The sequence below is a fragment of the Xiphophorus couchianus genome, chromosome 12, assembly GCF_001444195.1.
Source record: "Xiphophorus couchianus chromosome 12, X_couchianus-1.0, whole genome shotgun sequence".
NCBI classification, from domain to species: domain Eukaryota; kingdom Metazoa; phylum Chordata; class Actinopteri; order Cyprinodontiformes; family Poeciliidae; genus Xiphophorus; species Xiphophorus couchianus.
The window spans coordinates 16682077-16703234 of NC_040239.1; the positions used below are offsets into that span (position 1 = coordinate 16682077).

General features: G+C 39.3%; 1 protein-coding gene across 4 annotated transcripts in view; it reads right to left on the bottom strand.

Moving 5' to 3' along the window:
• Positions 1-830: 830 nt before the first annotated feature.
• Positions 831-21158, bottom strand: part of ap1b1 (adaptor related protein complex 1 subunit beta 1) — a 31202-nt gene continuing 10874 nt past the window's right edge. For 2 of the 4 annotated variants that reach the window (XM_028033754.1, XM_028033755.1), the window contains exons 13-23: positions 20052-20311; positions 19091-19298; positions 18892-18912; positions 16794-16823; positions 16569-16706; positions 16359-16504; positions 16143-16272; positions 12955-13039; positions 12321-12407; positions 11591-11745; positions 831-2184 (exon numbers count right to left, since the gene is read on the bottom strand). In XM_028033754.1, coding sequence (XP_027889555.1) covers positions 2110-2184; positions 11591-11745; positions 12321-12407; positions 12955-13039; positions 16143-16272; positions 16359-16504; positions 16569-16706; positions 16794-16823; positions 18892-18912; positions 19091-19298; positions 20052-20311 — 1335 coding nt within the window. In that variant the 3' untranslated portion in view covers positions 831-2109. Of the gene's footprint in view, positions 2185-11590; positions 11746-12320; positions 12408-12954; positions 13040-16142; positions 16273-16358; positions 16505-16568; positions 16707-16793; positions 16824-17859; positions 17947-18891; positions 18913-19090; positions 19299-20051; positions 20312-21158 lie in introns of all 4 variants that reach the window. The other 2 variants (XM_028033756.1, XM_028033753.1) reach the window with 2 other exon arrangements.

The following is a 21158-nucleotide window of genomic DNA, read 5'->3' on the forward strand; positions in this document are numbered from 1 at the left end:
ATTTTCTTAGTGAAACTAATTTGGGTGTTTATGGACAAGTCTGGGTTATTTTAGTGTATTGATCTGGATTTTGATTGAGCCATTCAAGTCATCCAAGGAACTCAACCCACTAGCTGCTTACTGATTGGTGAATCAGTGCATGAATGCGAATATCCAGAGTACAGCCGAGTGAATGCGGCCCGTGTAAAAGCATTCCACGTTGCCCGAGTAACAAAGTGCTGTAGAAGCTAAATCCATTTAACATTACTTGGTCTTCTAGATGTTGCTAGTTCTCTAACAAACCTCTGAGGACTTCACAGAAGAGCTGGAGGTTTACTCAGACTAAATTACACACAGGTGGATTCATGGGGTGACATGTAAATGCAGCTGGTTGCACTGACTCTTATTTAAGAGCATCAGTGAAGGGAAGTGAGCACAACTGATCACTTCAGATTTTTTTTTTTTGTTATATCATAAAGCACTTTTTTGGAAATTAAAGTTGAATTTTCTTTCCTTTCATAATTATGTGTTAGATTGTGTTAAGTAACTGTAACAAGGCAAAATGTGGAAAAGTTCAAGCTGTACGAATCCTTGTGTAGGCCACTAAGTGCTGAGCAGAGAGCTCAGGGTTTTGTTTGCATGCTTGAGCATCAAGTGTGCAACACTGGCAGCTGGTGACCTGGGAGCACAGTCATGGACATCTTAAAGGTCACTGGTTGTTACAAAGCGCGGTGGGAAAACAAACCAGAGGGGTCTATAAAAATGTGAATTTTACCGAGCAAATAACCGAGGTAATGTTTTACATCATACGATAACCTGGGATGTCAGGAGAAGAAACAAGAACAACCACGTGGATTCGTCAGGGGACTTTAATTGTTTTTTTTTCTTTTCTCCAAACAACGTACACACATACGACAAAATCAAGTAAATCAAGAACCTCTGATTAAACATCTGATTAATTAACACAGCATATGTCATATGAATCATCCGTCAACACACACAAAAGGGACGCACACAGAATGCACAGCCTCTATTTTCATGAAGTAGTGAGAGTAGGTGCATTCATGCCGAAGAGACAAAGGGCTTCAGAGTGACGACTTGGAAAACAAATCCAATTAGCCCTCCTTCAGGTGAGACAGTGTGCTACGAGACGTATGCTTTTATCTGTAACAAATGACATTAGTTTGTGTCACCTGGGCCTTCATCTCCGGTGGAGAGCTGCAGCGAGGTTTCAGAGGAAGCGAGAGCAGAGTGGCAGAGAGCCCGAGAGGCCGTCGCTGACGCAGGAACCGACAGGACATATTAAAAAAAAGAAAGAAACCTTGCACCCTGAGGCTCTCTTCCAGCCTGCTGCATGAACACTAACAGGGAGAATACAAAACACAAATTAAACCATGGAATGACTAAGCACGAGAGCAGTGAGCTGACACACGCTGCTAGTCTCTAAATGTCGAGATATTGATGTAAAAAAAAAAAACCGACACAGATTTCCATGCACACGTCGGACCGACATTCTGCTTTCAAAAACAGTAGTAGATCCAGATCCACCGCTCTGTAAAGATACTAAAGAAAACTTTATAAAAATCACTATAGTGTAGTTTAAGTAATTATGTGTCCATCAGTTACAGGCCTCTTTCTACTGCGCCTCAACTTAAATGCACCCCTAAATAAATATACTGAAGCTGATGGCTCACCTGCTGATTGCGGGTGCTAAAAATAGACTGAAGTTTGCAGAGAAGCGGGGCTAGAAAATGATTGTAGAGCCTCATGCAGAGAAAGTCACAAGGACAGACGTCGGTCCGCCGTCTGGCCCTTAATGAATATGGGTCATTATGAGGGAAAGGCAAGAAAAACTGGAGATGTTCAAATAATTTAACTCAGGACGAAAATCCTGAACTAAACATAATTAAAAGATAGAAAGCCTGAAATCGGTGCCGTCTTTTCGGGAACTAATAGTGCTGCTCTAATAGGTTACAACCGACGGCTAGGTCATCTACTGAAAGGACAACATGACTGCAGGACGGCGTTTCTGCGCTGCGCCAGGCTGCAACCTGGTCGACGCGTCACTGAGAAAGAGCAGAAGAAGGTGCCAGAAGGTCGGTGCAGCGCAGCGGACGGTCGGATGTTCGCTCAGTTCTTCAGCACAGCGTCGTAGCTCTGGAAGACGCACTGAGAAACCTCTGGAGCTCTGCACTTCAGACATACCTGAGGGACAGAAGGATCTGATTAATGACACGCAGGTTTTAAAGAGCAATAAGACAGCTGACTGTTTAATCTTATCTAAAATCTTCGTGCTCAAAGATGTTCCCCCAAGTATATTATTTCCTCAAAAATATTTGATAAGATAACTCATGACTTAGAGTTAAAGCTCAAGTTTTTTTTTTTTTGCTTTCATAAGAAAAACGTCCCAGTGTGAAAACAGCAACAAACATTGAAGGACACCAGCAGTCCAACAGCGATCGAGCTTCAAAAGATTATTTTTAGTAATGGATCCTTTCATTTTTGGGGAAATGCGTTTAATATACATTATTCCACTTTTTTGGGGTTTTTTTCTATTGTTTTCATTACTATACGATTTACCAGATTCAAATCTAGATATTTTCCACTCAATTGTACAAAAATTCCAGACATTTACAAAGTATAATCTATGGATCTTCTTAAATAGTAGTCAGATTTTACTGTCTTTAAGACCAACAAATAATGAAAGAAAACAAACTGTGAACTCGTACCACCACCTTTATTGACATAAGGACATTAGACGTACTTTAGGAGCCGCAGCTCCAGTTCAACTTGAACTGAAAGTTGTCAAAAGGCCAAAATGTAGCAGCATATCAGTTTTGAACACTCGTGCTTTTAGTCAGTAAGAGACAAAACCAAAATGTTAAAATATGATGTGGTAAATCAGAAATGTCAGTTTTTATAGAAATCAAGGCGTTAGACTGTTGCCCTTTAGAAAATGAAAGAGCAAAAAAAGATTTAATTAGGATTTTTCTTGTTCTTTTTACCCTAACATATTAAAGTGAATTCCATATTTTTACTGACTCAATGAGCAAAAAATAAAAAATACTTTTGACCACTCAGTAAAATCAACAAGCAAAATTGGGAAATAAGCTAAAAAAAAAAAAAAAAAGGAAAGTAAAAAAAACAAAAAGACTACAAAATAAACAGAAAAAACAAAACTGATTTAAACAAATTATAATAAAACAGCATAAAAATGAATGATACTGATAGACACCTCAGAAATCAACATTCTTGAGTCGAGTTTTGAGAGATTTTTTGGGGTAAATCAGGCCATGATGGGTAACTAGAATGACATGATCACTCATTTAAACATCTTAAACATCTTCATCAGGACACAACAATAATTATTTCTCACATGGGAGGAAAAAAAAAAAAGAAAGAGCCTCGGATTAAAAGGCCCTTAATTTAGTCTTATCAGGCACAGGCAGACCTACGGACAGAAATACAGATACATAAGCACACTGGAGGAAACAGCGGCGGCCTGCCTGCTCTTTGATGTCGGCCTCAGCTGGGGAAAAGGTTCTGAATTTAATGGAGCATCATAAAGTGAGCTACCCCCCCCGCTCCCCTCTCCTGTCAGACTGCAGATATTATTTTTCTCCACAACCAGGAGTGTGCCGTTTAGAGGAAACACCAGGCAGCGGGGGTTCTTGCTTGCATCAGTCCAGATTCTATCACGATGTCGCAGAAAGCAAATCGGACCGAGAGGATTTGGGGTGGGAAAAAATGCAGTAATTAAAATTCTGCAGGAGTGAAATCCTCTCAGCCCTGTGGCAGCCAGAAGCTTTAATGACCCACGAATCTCTGATGGGAAAGACGAGGACAACCTGTCCCCCCCACAGAGACGGCGAAGGGCTGCCGCTCTTTCTGCTGTAATCACCGTCACCGCTCAGAATCCCATTTGTTACACTGAAGAGGAGCTGATTAGTGCGTAGGAGGCAGGGTCACATTGTGGTTTTACAACCCCGAGGCGTACCAGTCAAACCCAAGAGTGGCACATTCAGGTAAAGAGGCACATTCTGAAACAGCTGCTTGCAGCGATGGCTGGATCGTTCATCTAGTTAAGCAGAAAAGGACAGTGTGACCCCTTTTCTCATATTTATTCGAAGCTTTTCACTGGATTTGATGCTGAGTTTCTTTTTCTTTGTGAATTAACATTATGTTGAGTAATCCTCCATTATCCTAATTACAAGCCGGTGTGTTCACTTATTTTGTTATAAGCCATTAATTGTCTGTCACCTCTCCCCGTATCAGTGCCACTAATTCTCTATAATGTTTGCTCCATTATCCTAATTACGCTGATCAGGTATTCACCTGAAATGGGATGATGTGTTGAAGAGCCGCAAAGCGGGAAACGCAGGGTTGTCGATAAATAACGCCGCAGCAGCGCAAAGCCTCCCTCGGCTCGGCGGTCTTCACTAATACACGCTGCTGCCGGCGGCGTTCAGACAGCTGCGCTGCTATCAGCAAGATGGCAGGAAGCGCAGAAGCTGCGGCTGCTGTGCACAACTCCTAACGGCAGCATGCAGGAGCTCGGCTTGTTTTTAAAAACAACAGCAGCGCCACGTCCTCAGAGCATAATGGCGAGGAAATTACAAACTCAAGTAGGAAGAAGAGGGAAAAACAGGGTGTTAAATATTAATGGATTCTTCCTACACGGTTTTATTTTCCCTCTTGGAAAAAAAAAAATTTGATCATTTACTATCAAACTGTTTTGATTCTGCATCGCCAAGCTCCGGGTGGGAAAAATTAAATCTCAAACTGCAACATCATGAGCCAGAGAGGTTTATATGCGCTGTGCTAGATTAATTTGTGATATACACACACTGTGTTTTCCAGTAAGTAAAGAAACAATCAGTTCTGTGGACTGCAACAAAAACCTGTTAACATCACCTTTAATGAAGCTTACAATGCTAAAAAAAAAGGACTAATTTCTCTATAAAAGTGATTCAATTAAAACAAGTGTCTAACATTTGTTTCAATGTCTTCATTATGCAACAGAGTGAACAAAACTGTAACAAATATGAATTATTGGTTATTTTATAAAAGGCAAACTTGTTTGAGATGATCTATTTGCATCCCAGAAAAAAAACCCCAATAATCCTCGTAAAATGTTTTAGCAAGAATATTAGCTTAAACCTTAACAAACAGATAAAATAGCATAAATTTTAAAAATCTGTGATTGATTCTGAAAGCTCAGCACACAGACCTTCTGCCACAGAATCAACAGGTCAGAGAAAGGAAGGAAAGCAATGTAAATGATGCGGCGCAAAGAAAGAAGAAAACAACCGGCTGGGAAGTTTGTGAGGAGAAACCCGACTGAGGCGTCCAGAAATAAGCCTGCATAAAGCATAAAGTGAAACCAGGTATTGATGCAGAAGAACACCAGATACAACGAGAAATAATTTAAACGACAGCAGCGAACAACAAGAAAAAAATCCAAAGTCTATCGGCTGCCTGCTGACAGAATGCTTTTAGTAGCGGATGGATGGAAACTTAAAGTCTGCAGATTATCTGTATAGGAAATAAAAACGAGTTAAATCAGTGAGATTCCTTGGAGGGAAACAAACCAACAATTAAAAGATTTAATCAGGATAAACAAAGAAAAGTTGAAAAGATGCGTCACAGAAACCAATTATCATGTACTGAGTTGCTATCCTAGTTATTCCCCCATCTGATTATTTTGATACCAAAACATTGCCAATGTTTTTTTTTTCCATTTGTTATTCTCCAAACTGCGTCTTTAAATGAAGAAAAATGAGCTCAGATGTTCAGCAAGCACTGAACCGCAGATGTTGAGATCGATCAAGATCAACTCCTTCACGCTTGCCTGCAGAGAAAAGCTAAATTCTCTCTGAAGAAAAGTTTTCTGGTCTGATGGGGCAAAGACTGAGCTTTCTGAAGACAAGAAATATGTTGGAGTCAATGTGAGGCTTCCAAACCTAACAAAAATCCAAATATTCCTACTTTGAAGAGTGGAGATGGTAGCATGAAGCTGAGGGTTACATCCACATAACAGCAGCTTCCTCACAGCAAATTCTGCAGAGTTAAATCAACACTATGCCGAGTCTATTTGGTCCTTATCAGAATTGGTGTTAATTTAACTCTTTTCAGAGTTATTTCACCAAGAAAATGAGTAATTTTAATACTTGAAAGAGTTATAACTGTAGTTGAAATAACTCTGTAAGAGTTAAATTAACACCAATTCTGATAAGGACCAAATAGACTCGGCATAGTGTTGATTTAACTCTGCAGGAATTGATGTTCCAACACAAGAATGATCTCAAATTTGACCTAAAAAGCAAAAACCCACCAACAAACTAATCAAATAAAATGAACTTATACATATCTGCCATGAAGAGTGGTCAAGTAACCATCCAGAATTATACCAGATCCCAAACTGAACCCAGATTTACACCAATTTACTAAGGAACATTTAACCGCATATCAGTTGGAGTGTATGTATATTTCTGACTCTCAGTGGATTACTCTGAAACTGCAATAAAAAGAAAACATTGAGTCCTGTTTCAAACGATGTTAATTTTGTTACCAACCTTTAAAAAAAACAACAACATTCACCCCAATTATGAGTGTATGTAAACTTTTGAGCTGCACCATAAGTGTGATATTGAGAAATTAAAATTTTTGGCCTTCAATTAAAAAAAACCCAAGCAATAAAGCTCACAGCCTGAGAATCCCGACATACAATATTCGTATGCTGAACAGAAATGGATTTGTAGGCAAACTGAAGCCTTGTGCATTCATGGAGCTTCATGGTGTCTATTTCTGAGTTTACTGACAACAGTAAGAACACGCTGTAGAGGTGGGCAGAGAAGAGGAAAATAAAAAAAAAATTTAAAAACTCCCAACATCACTGGTCACATTGTTACCATGGGGACAGGAGATGGCAGATGAAAACACCCCATCTTCATGTCAAGAAGATGAGGAGCCTCCCAAAGCTCCCATATATACAGTATAGATAAGTTCAGAGATGGGAAATGAGGTCGTTAAAGGAAGCAGACAGGAGCTGCAGCTGATGTTTCATACAGGAATAAAAGCCATTCTGCAGTGTTTCCTGTCTGCTCGAAAACTTCTCACTTTTTCTTTCTTCCCATTGCCTTCGTAGAGTTGTTTTCACCTGCAGCAGACAGCTGTTTTCAGCAAAGAAAGGTGCAAATGTGTGGAAAAGTGGGAATGTTAGAAACATGGCTCTAACGAATACAATGTCATATTAACTCAATAGGTGCCGAGTCTTCAGCAGTGCAAGTTTAGAGCTCCAGCTCCTTTTCTTCATATTACTAATAAATTGTTATATTTCTGTTCCCCCATAAAGATCTTAGTTTACGCAATTTTCAAAGCGAGCAAATCTCTTTTGTAAAATTTTTGTTTTTGTAACTAAAAAAAAAAAATACAAAAACAAAACAAAAATCTGAATTCAAAATTGTGAATTTTAATTATTTAACTTCCTAAATAATTAAACACATTTCTAAAGAGTTAGCAAGAAGCAGACTGGAGAGTGGAACTGGGACAAAGCTTTAATAGTTCATATAAATAGAAAGGTATCGTGGGAGAGCTGAAGTCAATCAGGTTTAGATTATGAGGGAAAAATAGGCCAAGCTATGATTATGGTTCAGAACAACACTGGGTGCAGAGCAGGAGAAGGAAGAAAAAAAGATAAAAATAAATAAAAAAGAACCCATAAGCGTTGTATGTTTCCTCTGAAGAAAATGATTCTTAATCCCTTTTTTTTTGTTTTGTTTTCTGAAACACCATAAAACCCAGTGAAAAATGCAGTGACAGCGCTTTACTCCTTCAGGTCTAAAAATAGCGTTCGACAAAAGGCTTTGGCAGTTTGGCTTTAATGTTCTGTGCCAAGAGAGCGCTGGGGCCCTGCAGCAGGCAGCAGCTCACAGCGTCACTGTACATTATGTGCATGCAGCAATATAAACTCTGCGGCTACGTTCACTGCACAATTTGTAGCCTACTGTGCCATGCAAAACCATTTGCTCCTCAAGACCTTTTTTTTTTTATTTTTTTTTTTTACATTTTCTCATGTTACAATTTAATCAGTACAGCTGACCTGTATTTAACAGGTTTGTTAGAGAAAAGAAAATCTGTGAGCAAATGCAGTTGATGCAGAGTTAGATCAAGAAACAATATCCCAAAGCTCTGAGGATCTTGATCTTGAATCAGTCATTTGAAAATGAGAACAGTATGGTGGGAAACCTAAACGGAGAGGTCATGAAAGGAGAGAAGTGGTCAAAACGATCACGGTAACCCTGGAGGAGTCGCAGAGAACTGCAGCTCAGGTGGGAGAAAACTGCTGACAGGGCAACTATTAGTTTAACCTCGATGAAGGACAGGCAAGAAAATAGAAAACAGAAACATGAGGAAGAAGCTTTTCTAGTCAGAAGAGACCAAGATAGTATGCTTTCTGAGATGACATGCAAAATGTCCTACGTTACAGGACGTTAGCATTGCACATCAGCCTGACCCTACAATCCCCACTGTGACATGTCGGTGGCAGCATCATGCTGTGGGAATGCATTGTCTTCAACAGGAAGAGGCAAACAGGTCAGAGATGATGATGAGAAGGATGAAGAAAAGATGTTTTAGGACTAAAATTATACTCAAGAGAAAAATTAATCAGTTAAATAAAATAAATGTGAGGAGGGAAAATGTTCCAATTTAATTTTAAGGTCAGTGCCATAATTCTGAATGGCACTGAACCAGTGAGCTTTGAGCGATACTGAGGAATACTTTGGACTTTAAAATGAAGCAGAACAGAATAAAGACAGGAAGAGAAAATACTGAAGGATAAGAGCAAGCTTCCTGGATCATTAAAGTTTAATAAAACAAGATGTGCTGTGAAATACAAAAATAAACTACACATTTCTTCCAGGGTAACAAATATTCCTCAATCACTCAGGATACTTATTATTGGAATTACATTTCTGTTTAACAGGTTGGTCTGTGCAATGATTGATAAACTGAGGGAAGTGTGAACCAAATGCAAATTCTGAGGATTTAATGACCACACATTGGATGACTGATAAATTGACGGGGCCAGACAGGAGTAAACAAAAAGACAATTGACGCCGCCTTATAAATTAAACATGAGGCGAACGCTGACGGAGAAATGAGCAGGGAGGCGAGTCGCATCAAGGTCACCGCTCGTTCTGAATCTGTACGCCAAACACAATCCATCAACTTCATGGCCGAGACTCGCTGACAAAGCAGAGACGGGCAACGTCATAACGGATAGGAACACGTCAATACACCCACATAATACTCAGAAAGTTTGCTGTTCAACGCTGTGCATCCGTCTCTGTCACGGCTGCTTGTTCACTCGTATCCCAGAACGTCAATAGTCTCGATCGTCGTGGTGGAGCAGTGACAGTCTGATCGCTGAATCATTCCGACTTTATTCAGTACAGAAGACTCTTAAACTAAATTGAAAGACCTTGCTCACTTTAAGTATGCACAGACTTAAATCAACATGATCTGAAGCACCTTTCGATTCAGTTTTCTTTGGTAGGAGTCAGCTTCAAACATGGCAACTTTCTCAAAGCTGCAGTATGTAGCTTTTATTAAAACATATATATACACGTGTGTGTTTACATGTTTGTTTAAACTATCACTATGTTGTATGATATTAGACAGAGTCTGCAGAAGACAAAATATAACAAAAAAAAAAATCAAGCTCCTCCATCTCCTCTCTGTGGTCCTTCAGCTATCTCCAAAAGTACACAGCTTAGTCAAAAGCAACCAATCAGAGCCAGGAGGAGGACCACACTGATCACGCCCTCCCTGATGACGGTGGATAAACAATTTTCCTGTAACGGTAAGGTGTTTCTCCACCATTAGCACATTTAGCAGCACGTACCAGAGGATTATTTACACATCTTCCTCCTGGCTCTAATTGGTTGTTTCTGACAAAGCGGTGGATTTCTTCAAATGGCAAAAGTAGCACAGAAAGGAGGTCATCAGTCACATGCCACACTGTCACAACATGGTGACAGATTTAACAAATGTGTAAAAACACAGTGCTTATAAAAGTTACATACTGCAGCTTAAAGTCATTTTTTATGGATTTAGATGTATGCATGAACTCACTGTGAAATCTGAAACCTATCTTCACATTTCTAGCAGAAAAGTTTGGGGCAAAAATTGAAACACATTTGGACACAAAGCAGAGAGTTTCACTTAAAGAAAGAAAAACCTCAAAGCATAATGCTACCAACGCTGACTTATACTGGGACTATGCTGTCAAAGTCTGTGCTAAGCCTTTTGGAATTATGTCCCAACATTTCCTGCTTGGTTTCATCAACTATAATATGTTCTCATACAACATCTTTGTGAGATTAAAGTCAGAAATTGGTGTTTTCTTTGGAAAAAAAACAAAACTGTTACTGTTACAATCCTGCACCTTCATTCAGATATAGCAGGATGACAGGGGAAGCAAAAAAAACAATCAATAAACAACAAGAAAATCTGCACAATGTAGGATGGAGACCATCTAACGTTTATTTCTATGAACATGAATCCTTTTCTTCTTACACAAATTTAAGTGTGAATTTTGTTCTCTCACGAAGCTCCCAGGCCTACAGAGAACAGCTGGATTTATACTGCAATTATGTGAAACACAAGTGGGCTTTATCTGCCTATTAGGTGGACTTCTGAGGACAATCAGTTTTATTTGGGGGTATCAAAGAGAAGGGGGTTGAATACTAACGCAAACCACACAAAATCTTATTTGCAAAATAATGTAAAATTTAGTTCAGTTACAAAAGGAACATTTTACCAAATGACAACAGTCAAACATTCAAAAGGATGCCTTAATGTTCTTGACAGGTTGTTATGTCATGCTTATGTTAGTCTTAAGCACACACTTTCAAATAAAGTGTTACCAAAAAACTATTAGTCCTAGGCAGAAATTAAAACTATGTGCAGATATATGATGTAAACTGTGTCAATGGTATATTAAAGGTTGTTTATCTGACAAAAATGAAAAGGTTTAAGGCAGGGGTGTCAAACTCCAGTCCTCAAGGGCCAGTGTCCTGCAACTTTTAGATGTGCCTCTGCTGCACCACACCTGAATAGAATAATTAGGTCATTAGCAAGGCTCTGGAGAACTGATCTACACAAGAAGGAGGTCATTAAGCCATTTCATTCCAGCGGTTTGTACCTGTGGCACATCTAAAAACTGCAGGATACCGGCCCTTGAGGACTGGAGTTTGACACCTGTGGTTTAAGGGGTGTGAATACTTCTGCAATTTACTGAGTGTATCCATGGATGTAATGGGTTATAGAAAGCTTGGAAAGTAAGCTTGTGAAAAACCCCCCCAACTTTTTCCTCATCAAAGGAATCCATCTGTCCCTCGTCTTTCATTTAGATGAGGGTTCCATTGTCTGCTTGTTCTCATAGTGAAATATTTCTAAATATTTTAATCGTCTTTCAAACTAAATCACTGAAGGTGACCTTGTCTCCTCCCAGCTGTTTCCTTCTTCAGTAATTAGCAGCACAATCACAATTGAGATAGTTTTGAGAGCTTTGATTAAATTGAACAGTTTGTTGTGCAAGACTCACTGTGAAAGTCGGGTTTCCTGTTTGCACCCTGAGCTCAGCCAGAACCCAGATGCCGTTGCTGAGCTTGGTGGACTGGTACAGCATGTCCTGGCCGTCCACGGTGCGCTTAGCGATGGTGAAGATGTTGCTACCCTGAAGTTTGTTGGAGACTGCATCTGTTAACAAAGAACGCAACAAGAGATCAACCTCACTGCTGAAAATGGCGAAGCACAGTTTATCTTAGCTCAGATATTTAAACCTAAACCCCTCACTGACTTCGGTCATGCTCTGAGACCATCTGTCATTAAATGCACTGGACCCTGCAGAATCTCTTGTTCCCTTAACCTACCCTAGACATTCTCACCCCGGGCTTTCTGTGAAACACCTGTGTAGTTTCTAATTCTGAAATAACTCCTCTCCGCGGCCTGAGTCTCCCTGACGCACCCCAGCAGGACGTGAAATCCTCTCTCTTTGTTCCTGGAAAAGAAATTCAATCTGTCGGGGTAACTCTCCATTAAGCCATTATTATGAATTCTTCTCTTCAGCGCTGCTCACACTCATGTAAAACTAAATTGTGACACATAAATAGAGAGTGCAGCTGATGAGTCTTTATCAAATACAATTTGCTTCATTAGCTGGGATTAGTTTTGAGATAGACACATCTCCGTCTGGCTATTTTAGTATGAAAAGAGGCTGCAGCGCACAGCTGTGCAGTGATGCGTTTTTCTTTTCATTAACCCCGCCGTCTTACCCGAGCTGAGATGGCAGTCTTTGATCTGAAACTGGGCCTCGTTGTCATTAGAAATGTCTTTCCATGTGGCGAGGAAAACTTGTCTCTCTGTTAATGAAGACATGCAATCATTGGGTGAGTTCCACAAAAGCTTTCTGAAATATATGGGTCAATAGCAGCACAATTTGCGTCACTTTGAGTTTTTCCACAGTGCAACAGAGATAAAAAAAAATAATAATAAAGGAAGCAAGCAGTGTGTGAGCAGTTCATTTTGACTGTCGAGACAAGGTGTCCTGCTGTGGCTTTGGCTGTGGAGCATTAACTCTCAGCCTCTGGCAGCAGACATGCTGCTAGCCCCATCAGACGGCTCCACAGGGACAAATGCTGACACATTTTCACCAAATAAATCAAACAGCAACTCAAGAACAAAAGAAAAACAAAAAGAGGACTCAAAATGGCCCTGTTGTATAATCTGCCCTGCCATGTGAAGCGACAGGCTTTTAGCTGGTGGACAGTAAACAAGCATTCGCAGTACACATCCAGGAAGAGTCACACAGGCATCAATCTTTCAGAGAGGGCTGCTTATAGTACGCCGGCTGACGTCAGCAGGGCTCAGAGGCATTTGTGTGAAGCTATTTAGCGAGGAAGCACTCACCCATCTTCCCATCTTCTACAAACAGCATGCTGATGGGGTACTGGCAGCTGAAGTAAAACACGTCAATGTTGTTCTTAACAGCCACCTGCGGGGAGGGGATTAAGTTTGGATGAGAGGAGAAACAAGAAGCCATCTCAGAATAATTACTTTTCAAGTGCTTTTCACCGAGAGACGTCACTTCTTTTAGTGTGGTCCAAAAAGTTGGAGTATTCAACTATCCTCCGAATTCAGTCCAAAGAGTTATTTATTTAGAATCAGACTTCATAAATTCAAATGAATCTCTGAAAAATACAATTTCAGATCATAAGGCTGTTGGTACCTGTCATTTAGTCAACAACAGCTTTCAACCTGTCAAACAGTAAAAAAATTAAGTAATGTTTCAAATGTATTTGTGACAACTGCTTTGAAAAGTGCCAACTTAAAGTGTGAGATGATTTCTGGATCGAATGGTTTCTTTTTTTCCATTGTTGGTCTCATAATCATAATTTCAAAGCAAATCAGCACTTGATTGTTTTCAGTGTTGTCAATCTTTTAGATCACAAATCTGTTCATCAAAAATAAACAAACAAAATGAAAGAAAAAATCAAAAACACATCCAATGATATAACTGGCCATTTGCCATCCTGCTTTCTAGGTATTCAGAGCCAGCCGCTGAACAACACAGTACTCAATGATGTCCCATTGCCAAGCCACACAGTTTAATAAATAAATCAGTCCAACCTTTGCAGAAGCAGATAAAACAGCTTTAGCAGGGTTCTGTATTATTTCATAATCTTGTATATGTGATGAGTTAAACTCTCACTAAAAACAGCAAATGAAAGAAACTGCATTGCTCCACTACTTATAAATATCTAAAAAGCATTAATGTTCTTCTGGACACATGAGTCAAAGCTTTATTTAGCTCCAGGCTCTATTTTTCTCCAAACAAGGCTCTAATAAGTGCATTGAATCCACTGGAGTTTTATCTAGAGGAAGTGGGAGGTATGAGCCTCAAGAAACCTGACCTTTTGTACCAGGAGTTCACATGATCTGCTCTACAAATTAGCTTTAAACTGTGTTGAGCATGAAACGGTGCAGACTTATTACGCCTTCGTTTTGCTTCTTTAAATGTTTTGACATACACAGTATTTATCTTTATCTTAATAAAGAGTCTATTTTACATATTATATTCACTGACATATATGTACATTTTTACTGCTGGTTTCTTGTTTTCTTTTTTCAATAATTTTTGCAGAGTGCTATTTTGAAATATGACTCCAATAATCTAAATAAAGCAAAGGTTTCTGATCTATAAATAGCATTCTTAAAATGCATCAAGAGAGCTAAAAATAAAGATACAAAAAGGAGAAATAAGGAGCAGACAATGATAAAAATAGGATAAATGAGAACATTTATAAATACTCCAAAGATTTTATCTGACAAGCTATAGATTTAATAAGGAATTTGTTTGCCTTAGCTTCTCAGTCAGCTTTACGGTCCTGAAGGATTAAGCACAAGAGTGTGAAACAGATAAACACAGATCTAATAAAGGAAGCATCTGCAGAAACAAGTAGCAGGCAATGTTACTGTCATTACCCAGTTTTATAAAGAGCTGCAGCTTTGCTAGAAGAGTGAGTCATGAATAATTCAATCTTAGGAATAAGATGCTGCACAAACAACGCAACGTTTTTGAGATGGAGCTTTATTAGTTAAGGTAATATTGGTGTTGCAACTTTGGCTCCTCAATTTTTAAAGATTGTCAGGTCTGTGTAAAGTGCATACCATCGTGCAGTTTGTACGATTTCATTACTATGCCAGGAGGACTTCACTACAAATGCCATGAAGATGCAAAATAAAAAAGTTGACATGAATACAGATGGCATCTGCATGTATAACTATCCTACAAAGTAAAACTGAAAAATCTACTATAAACAGTGGAAATAGGCCAGATCAATACTGTTCATAGGAAAAGTAGAAATGTTAGAAAAGCTGTTCAGGCGAGGAGAAAAAGGAGGAGGTATGTGAAACCATTAATGACCATCCATTCCCTTTCTCATCCCCCCTTTAGCAGTCTTATCTTCCCTTCCCAGGTGCAAGCAGCAATAGTCAGCCCAGTCAAAAAGAGCCACAGATCAAAACCCAACCATTGCTCCATTTACAACCTTTCACAGTAGCGTTGGTGAATGTTTCAGGCTTAAACCGTTTTATTCTCAAAATGGGACAATAGCATGGTAGAATAACAACGCGACGCACTTGGTCATTTCAAGACAGCGTCTCAATGGATACATTCAGGACACCGAGTCAAACAGAGCTGAACAGCGATAGGGCTCTGTTTTGCACTGATACCTGATCATATTGACCTGTTCAATCATGACCCTGAACTAGGTGCATTTCCATTAATCAGAAAATTGCTTGAAATTCCAAAAATAGATTTGATAATGAAGACACAGCAATTTTGCAAAAACTAATGTTTTTTCTTAAAAAACATTTCTGCGCCTGGATGAGGAGGATTTTCAGCAATATTAAAATAAATGTATTTCGCAAAACCGCAATGGAAAAACGTTTTTTGCAGAAAACTGGCTGGTGAGTCATGTGATCAACAGCCAGATGTTACTACTAGTGAAAACCACAAAGAAGACGACAGGAAGTCGTAGGAGGATGATGGTTTGTTTTTGGGGGGTTTTTGGACAATGTGCAGCTGGCTCCCCCCAAGCTCTCACAACATCGCACATTTCATAAAAAGTTGTCATTCAAATGTGTTGTATCCGTAGCTCTTCTGTGAAATCACAGACTACAATTTCTCAAAAACACTGCATACGTAGCTGCTGCCAAGTATAAGGGCTTGTCGCTCCAACGCCTGAATAAGACGCCGATGTTTCCTCTGATGGCTGATAGATGATGAGCGCCAGCATCAAGGCTGAGTAATGAATGTATATCATGTAACTGTTTACAACCGTCACTGCTATTGTTTGCAATAACTTGTTGCATGAACAAGCATATTGACATGTGATTTTAATTTCATTTCTTACTTAATGGAAACACTGCAGTTGCAAAATTGTGATTTTTCGACATTAGCAGAATATCGACAAAGATTTGTGCGCATTTGTAATGGAAACGCAGCTAGTGATGGACAGGGAAGCACTGAACCTGAATGAAAACCAACCCAGCCAGGTAACATTTAGAAATGTTGTTCATAGTGTAGGTTTTACCTGCAGATTGTTGAGTGGATCCATCTTCATAACAGGTCCAACCGTATTGAGTGGAAGGGTCACTTCGATGCTCTGGTTGGGGCTGAGGGGGGTCAGAACCTGGAGAGGACCAGCTGGAGCAAGACCAAAGCTAAAGACAAACAAAGAGGAAGAAATTTCACAAAATTTAACTCATGACAGAAATGTAAACAAATAAAAGATAGAACTCGATCCTACCTGTTCCTGTTAAACTGGATGGCAAAGTCAGTCATGACACTCATTGCTTTATTAGTGAGAGTCATCTCCATTTGGATGACACCGGCACGGCGGGCAAAAGTGCCAGATATTTCAAGCCCCTTGCCCTTCATGGCTGGCAGCCAAACCTGTGGACAAAGTGATGAATTGTTAGGGCTCCATAATTATTTCAATCCTAGAGTACGAACTTACTGTTTTTGGTGGGCTGTAGGCTCCCATGGGCATACCGACGCCACCTCCAAGATCAAACAGGTCATCCAGTCCGCCGCTAACAGGAGCGCTGAATGAGGCTGCTGGCGCAGCTGGAGGAGCACCAAAACCAGCCCCCATCTAAGGGTCATAAAACATATGGGACCGTCAGTGTTACCCCTTAGGAGACCATTAAACTTCAAAAGATCTTTAATAAAAAGGACTTACAGCCGAACTTCCTCCAAGGTCTCCTCCAAGCTGAGCATGAGGAGTAGGCACAAAAGGAATGTTAAAAACTATATAATGAACAAAAAAACACTAGATAACACCCTAAAAAGATTGAAGAGGGTGAGGGAGGAGTGAAACGAGCTAGAAAATGTCTGTGTGATTAATGGTAGCTATAGGGTTTAAACTATTACTGAACCCTGCAAAAATATTCCGTTGTATTGTGATTTTAAGTGGAGTAGTGATAGCTATTCACAAAGTAATCATAATTGTGAAGTAGAACAAAAACAATACATGGATTCCAATGTGTTTTACCAAAATTAATTATTAAAAAAGTGGCATGCATATATATTCAGCAACTTTTGCTGTGAAACCTCAAAATAAAAGCCAGTGAAACCAATTGCAACAAGAAGCCACCTGATTAGTAAATATTATCTGTGGCATCTCTAGAGGAGCAACAGAGAGGTGAGCAAATTTTTCTACAAAGCAACTATTACTCATGCACTATAAGTCATACACTTCATTAAGCTGACATTTATTAAAAAGCAGCAAAAAGAAACAAATTCAGAATCTGTAGCACTCTTCAGATATTACTTAAATATAAAATTAAGACCAGGAACAGATTTCCTTCCATTTCACAATTAGGAATTATGTTGTGTTCATCTATTATTTCTCAATAAGATACATTTAAGTCTGATTTTTATGTGACAAAATATTAAAATGTTCAAGGGTACGAATACATTTGCAAGGCACAGTAAAAAAAATAATAAAGGAGACATACATAGAGACAAAGGATGTGTATGCTTTACTCTTACTTGGTATAAATAAGTAAAATTTGACTGGTTTTATTGCAATGCATCTAAAAGTGAAGGCTGAAGACAGACTGAACAAAACCTTCATAATTTGTGGTTCAGTAAAGTCCCACCTTCATTGAATGGGACAACCAATAGTACAAGTGCAAACAGGAAGCGATTACTGCTGGGGATGCTACGGAGAGGAAATAGTGGAACAATAAAGGTCTATATAGGCTGCTGGCCTTTACTGGCCCAGTGTGGTCCACTGGACCGACCTCAGTGGGGCTGTAATCTGGGGGCGACGGGAACAGATGCGGGATCTGAGGTGACTGAGGAGTGTCCGTCCGCAGAGGAATGGGCGGCTGATTGAAAGACGAAACACATTGCAGAGCCAAAAAATAAGATGAGAGATGGCCTCAAGGATTTAGCATCAAGCTAGCTGCACAAGTCAAAACAATGAGATGATGAATGAAAATATCAAAGCAGGTGTGTGGAAACTATGTAAACAGGGGTTAAAGAGCCCATATTATGCTTTTTTTTTTACTTTTCCTGCAAGGTAAAAATGTCTTTAATTACACAGCTGTAATGACTTTCCACTCCTGAGCTGTTTCAATAAATGTAGCATAACTATAAACTTTAACCTGGCTGTAGTTCATCCATAAACTCTGAAGAATTCAAAGTAAAGTGCTTCTCTACTTTATTTGACTGGTATAAAAATCAGTTTGAATAGTCCACTAAATTACATTACACAAAGAGTACAGGTTGTGTCTTTTCCATCAGTTTAGTTGGGAAAGATTTCAATGATGGGTTAAGAGTGTGTAATAATAATTATTAATAATCTTCATTAAAACTTTAAGCCTCTGTGGAAATGTAGGAATCTCAAGAAAAACTGTGTTGTTAAAAATAGTGTGTTGAAGTCTTTCTTCCACTTATTTAGCTTTACAGTGAGTATAAGCAGAAACATTTAAAGAAAACTGTTTTCTCTGAGGCAGAGAGAAGTTTACCATTTGTAAGCATTTCTTGAGTGAATACAGCTTGCCAAGGATTACAACTCTACTCAGAAAAATGCTACATCAACAACATTCTTTAGCACTGGTTTTATTGGGTTGGCTGATGAGCAGACTGGCTTTAAAGTGAAGCTTTTAAAAGACAAAGGGACAAAGAGCGCAACATCTACCTGAGGTCCCCGTTTCTAAACGTCCCGAAAGAAATTATCCCCTTAAGCACGAAATGGGCTCTTTAAGACTTATTTTTTTTAAAATGGTTTTATATGACTGATAAATATCGTGCCCTTTCTCTGTAGTTACCGGCTCAGACTCATCCCCCATCTGCAGATGCAGCATTGAACAAGGAAAAGAAGAACAGATAAGAAAAAAAAGTAAAAGAAAAAAGAATAAAATGTAAAAATAGAAAAGAAAATGTTCCATAATTTAGCCCAGTGACATTAAGCTTATAAATGATCTAAACCTGACAGATTGACTCAAGTAGCGGTCTTCTGAAACGTACCAGGCTGTCCAGTCCCCCCCCAAGGAGGTCCATGGCGCCCAGCTGCATGCCAGAAGTGGCTGGGGGTGGGGGTCCAGTGGTGGCAGGGGGTGTCAGATCAAGATTGAGGAGGTCGCCCAGGAGGTCACCCTGTGACGGTATGACCGCAGGCGGTGCATCAGAAACTCCAGCTGCAGAGCCAGTGTCTGGGCTCTCAACGCTCTCTCCACTAGAAAGAGGTAAAACAAGTTCAAAATGACAGGATGAACTAAACAAGCTCAGCAATTTCTTAATTAAAATGTGCCGTTACTAATAAACGGTACACATGCACTCACCACATAGATGAATGGCACTTTATTTGGGGCTTTGAGGACACATCTGAACTTTTATGTTTCCAGTGTGGAATTATAAACAAATACTTTTAAATAAGCTACAATCAAAACTCTGATTGGTTGAGCTCTTTTTTTTTTAAATTAAAGTCAGAAATAGTAGACCTCATTAAAACTGATTGGTGCAAGTTCAGAAATCAGGCTTTTAAGAACAGTTCGCTAATCTGTAGTTGGATTAAATTCAGTGTCTTTGGGGATGGATTTCAAGATTGCCATTTCAAAAGGAGGGTAGATGGGAATATAAGCTCATTGTGAATTGAGCCTGACTAAAACTGGAGAGGAAATTGGTCAAAATGTTCAGAAACTGGAACTGAACTAGGAACTGAAAAGGACTGAAACATGATGTGAAACAAGTGCTAATCTCCACAGTAAAGCGAGTTTCATGATCAAGAGATTGATTTAATGCATCAATAAAAGCCTCAAAATGGTGACATTCATGCTCACAGTGAGTGTGACAAATGTATCGCATGCAAAGCATCTTCAGCACAAAAAAAGTATTTCCTCTTTAAACCAAGGTAAAAAAAAACAACAAAAAAAACTACATCCATTTAGAAAAGCCTGTTAAAACATAAAGGGTTCAATGTGTAACTCACGATCCAGCACTGCCTGGGAGTCTCTTGTGCTGAACCCCGCGGCTGCCCTCCACAAAGGCACTGGGAGGCTTGTGGTAGACAGAAGCCAGAGTCCCAATGTGGCAGATTAGCTCCTCCAGCAAGGTCGGCTCAATCAGATCCGTCTCCTCTGAGATCAGAGGCTTCTCAGCCAGAACCACCTCCTTGGCAGCCACAGGGTCCGTGGAGAGCAGACGCCAGTAGATGTAGCCTCTGTCCCTGAGGTCTGGATTATCAGAATCCTGCATACAGACGTGGAGGAATGACAATAAATATCCATGAAGTATGTAGGATAAATAGTTTAGACTCTCTGTTCCTGATATGGGGCTAGGGTCTGAGAATTAACAGTATTAAAACCGAGTTTGCCTCAATGTAGTGGCCAACAGCAAACAAATAACAGATCCATCTCCCAAAGAGATTAATAAAGATAAATCTTGTGGATTATGCACTAACTTGCAGAAGTCTCACAGAAAAACAATTTGTGTTCATGAAGCAATGCTGTATTTTGTTTTTATTTAACATTTAAAAATACCATCACCATACAGAAAAAAAAAATACAGTGAGCTTCTTCTTGAATTTGGTCATGTTGGATTACATACATTATTATGTTAAAACATGCACTATATAAAAGTGAATTATCTTATAAAATCAATCAACAACATAAATTCCTACTTATGCAGTCTGTAGATGCAATCGGTCTCTGTTCATACTAGGTTCAAGATAGAAAAATATATGTGGTTCCTAATTATTAAGATACAGCTATATTGACATACAAGACAAGATCAATTTTAATGGAACAGAAGAGTACCTAAAAACACTTGGGAATCATAATAATGGAAGATCAGGGCTTCGATCTATAATCTCCCATAAACAGTCTAAACATCTCAGCTGTAAAAGATTGTTTCTATGCTGTGTCAGATATATACTAAAATAATAACCTTATTATTAAACTCCAACTTATAAGTTGGAGTTTACAGTTAATTTAGCTTGAAAATGTTGCTGATTACTGACTGAACCAACTCAGAGGTGAAGGAAAGAGGCAACCATTTCCAATGTCCACTTTTGATTTACATTTTAGAAAGTCTGATG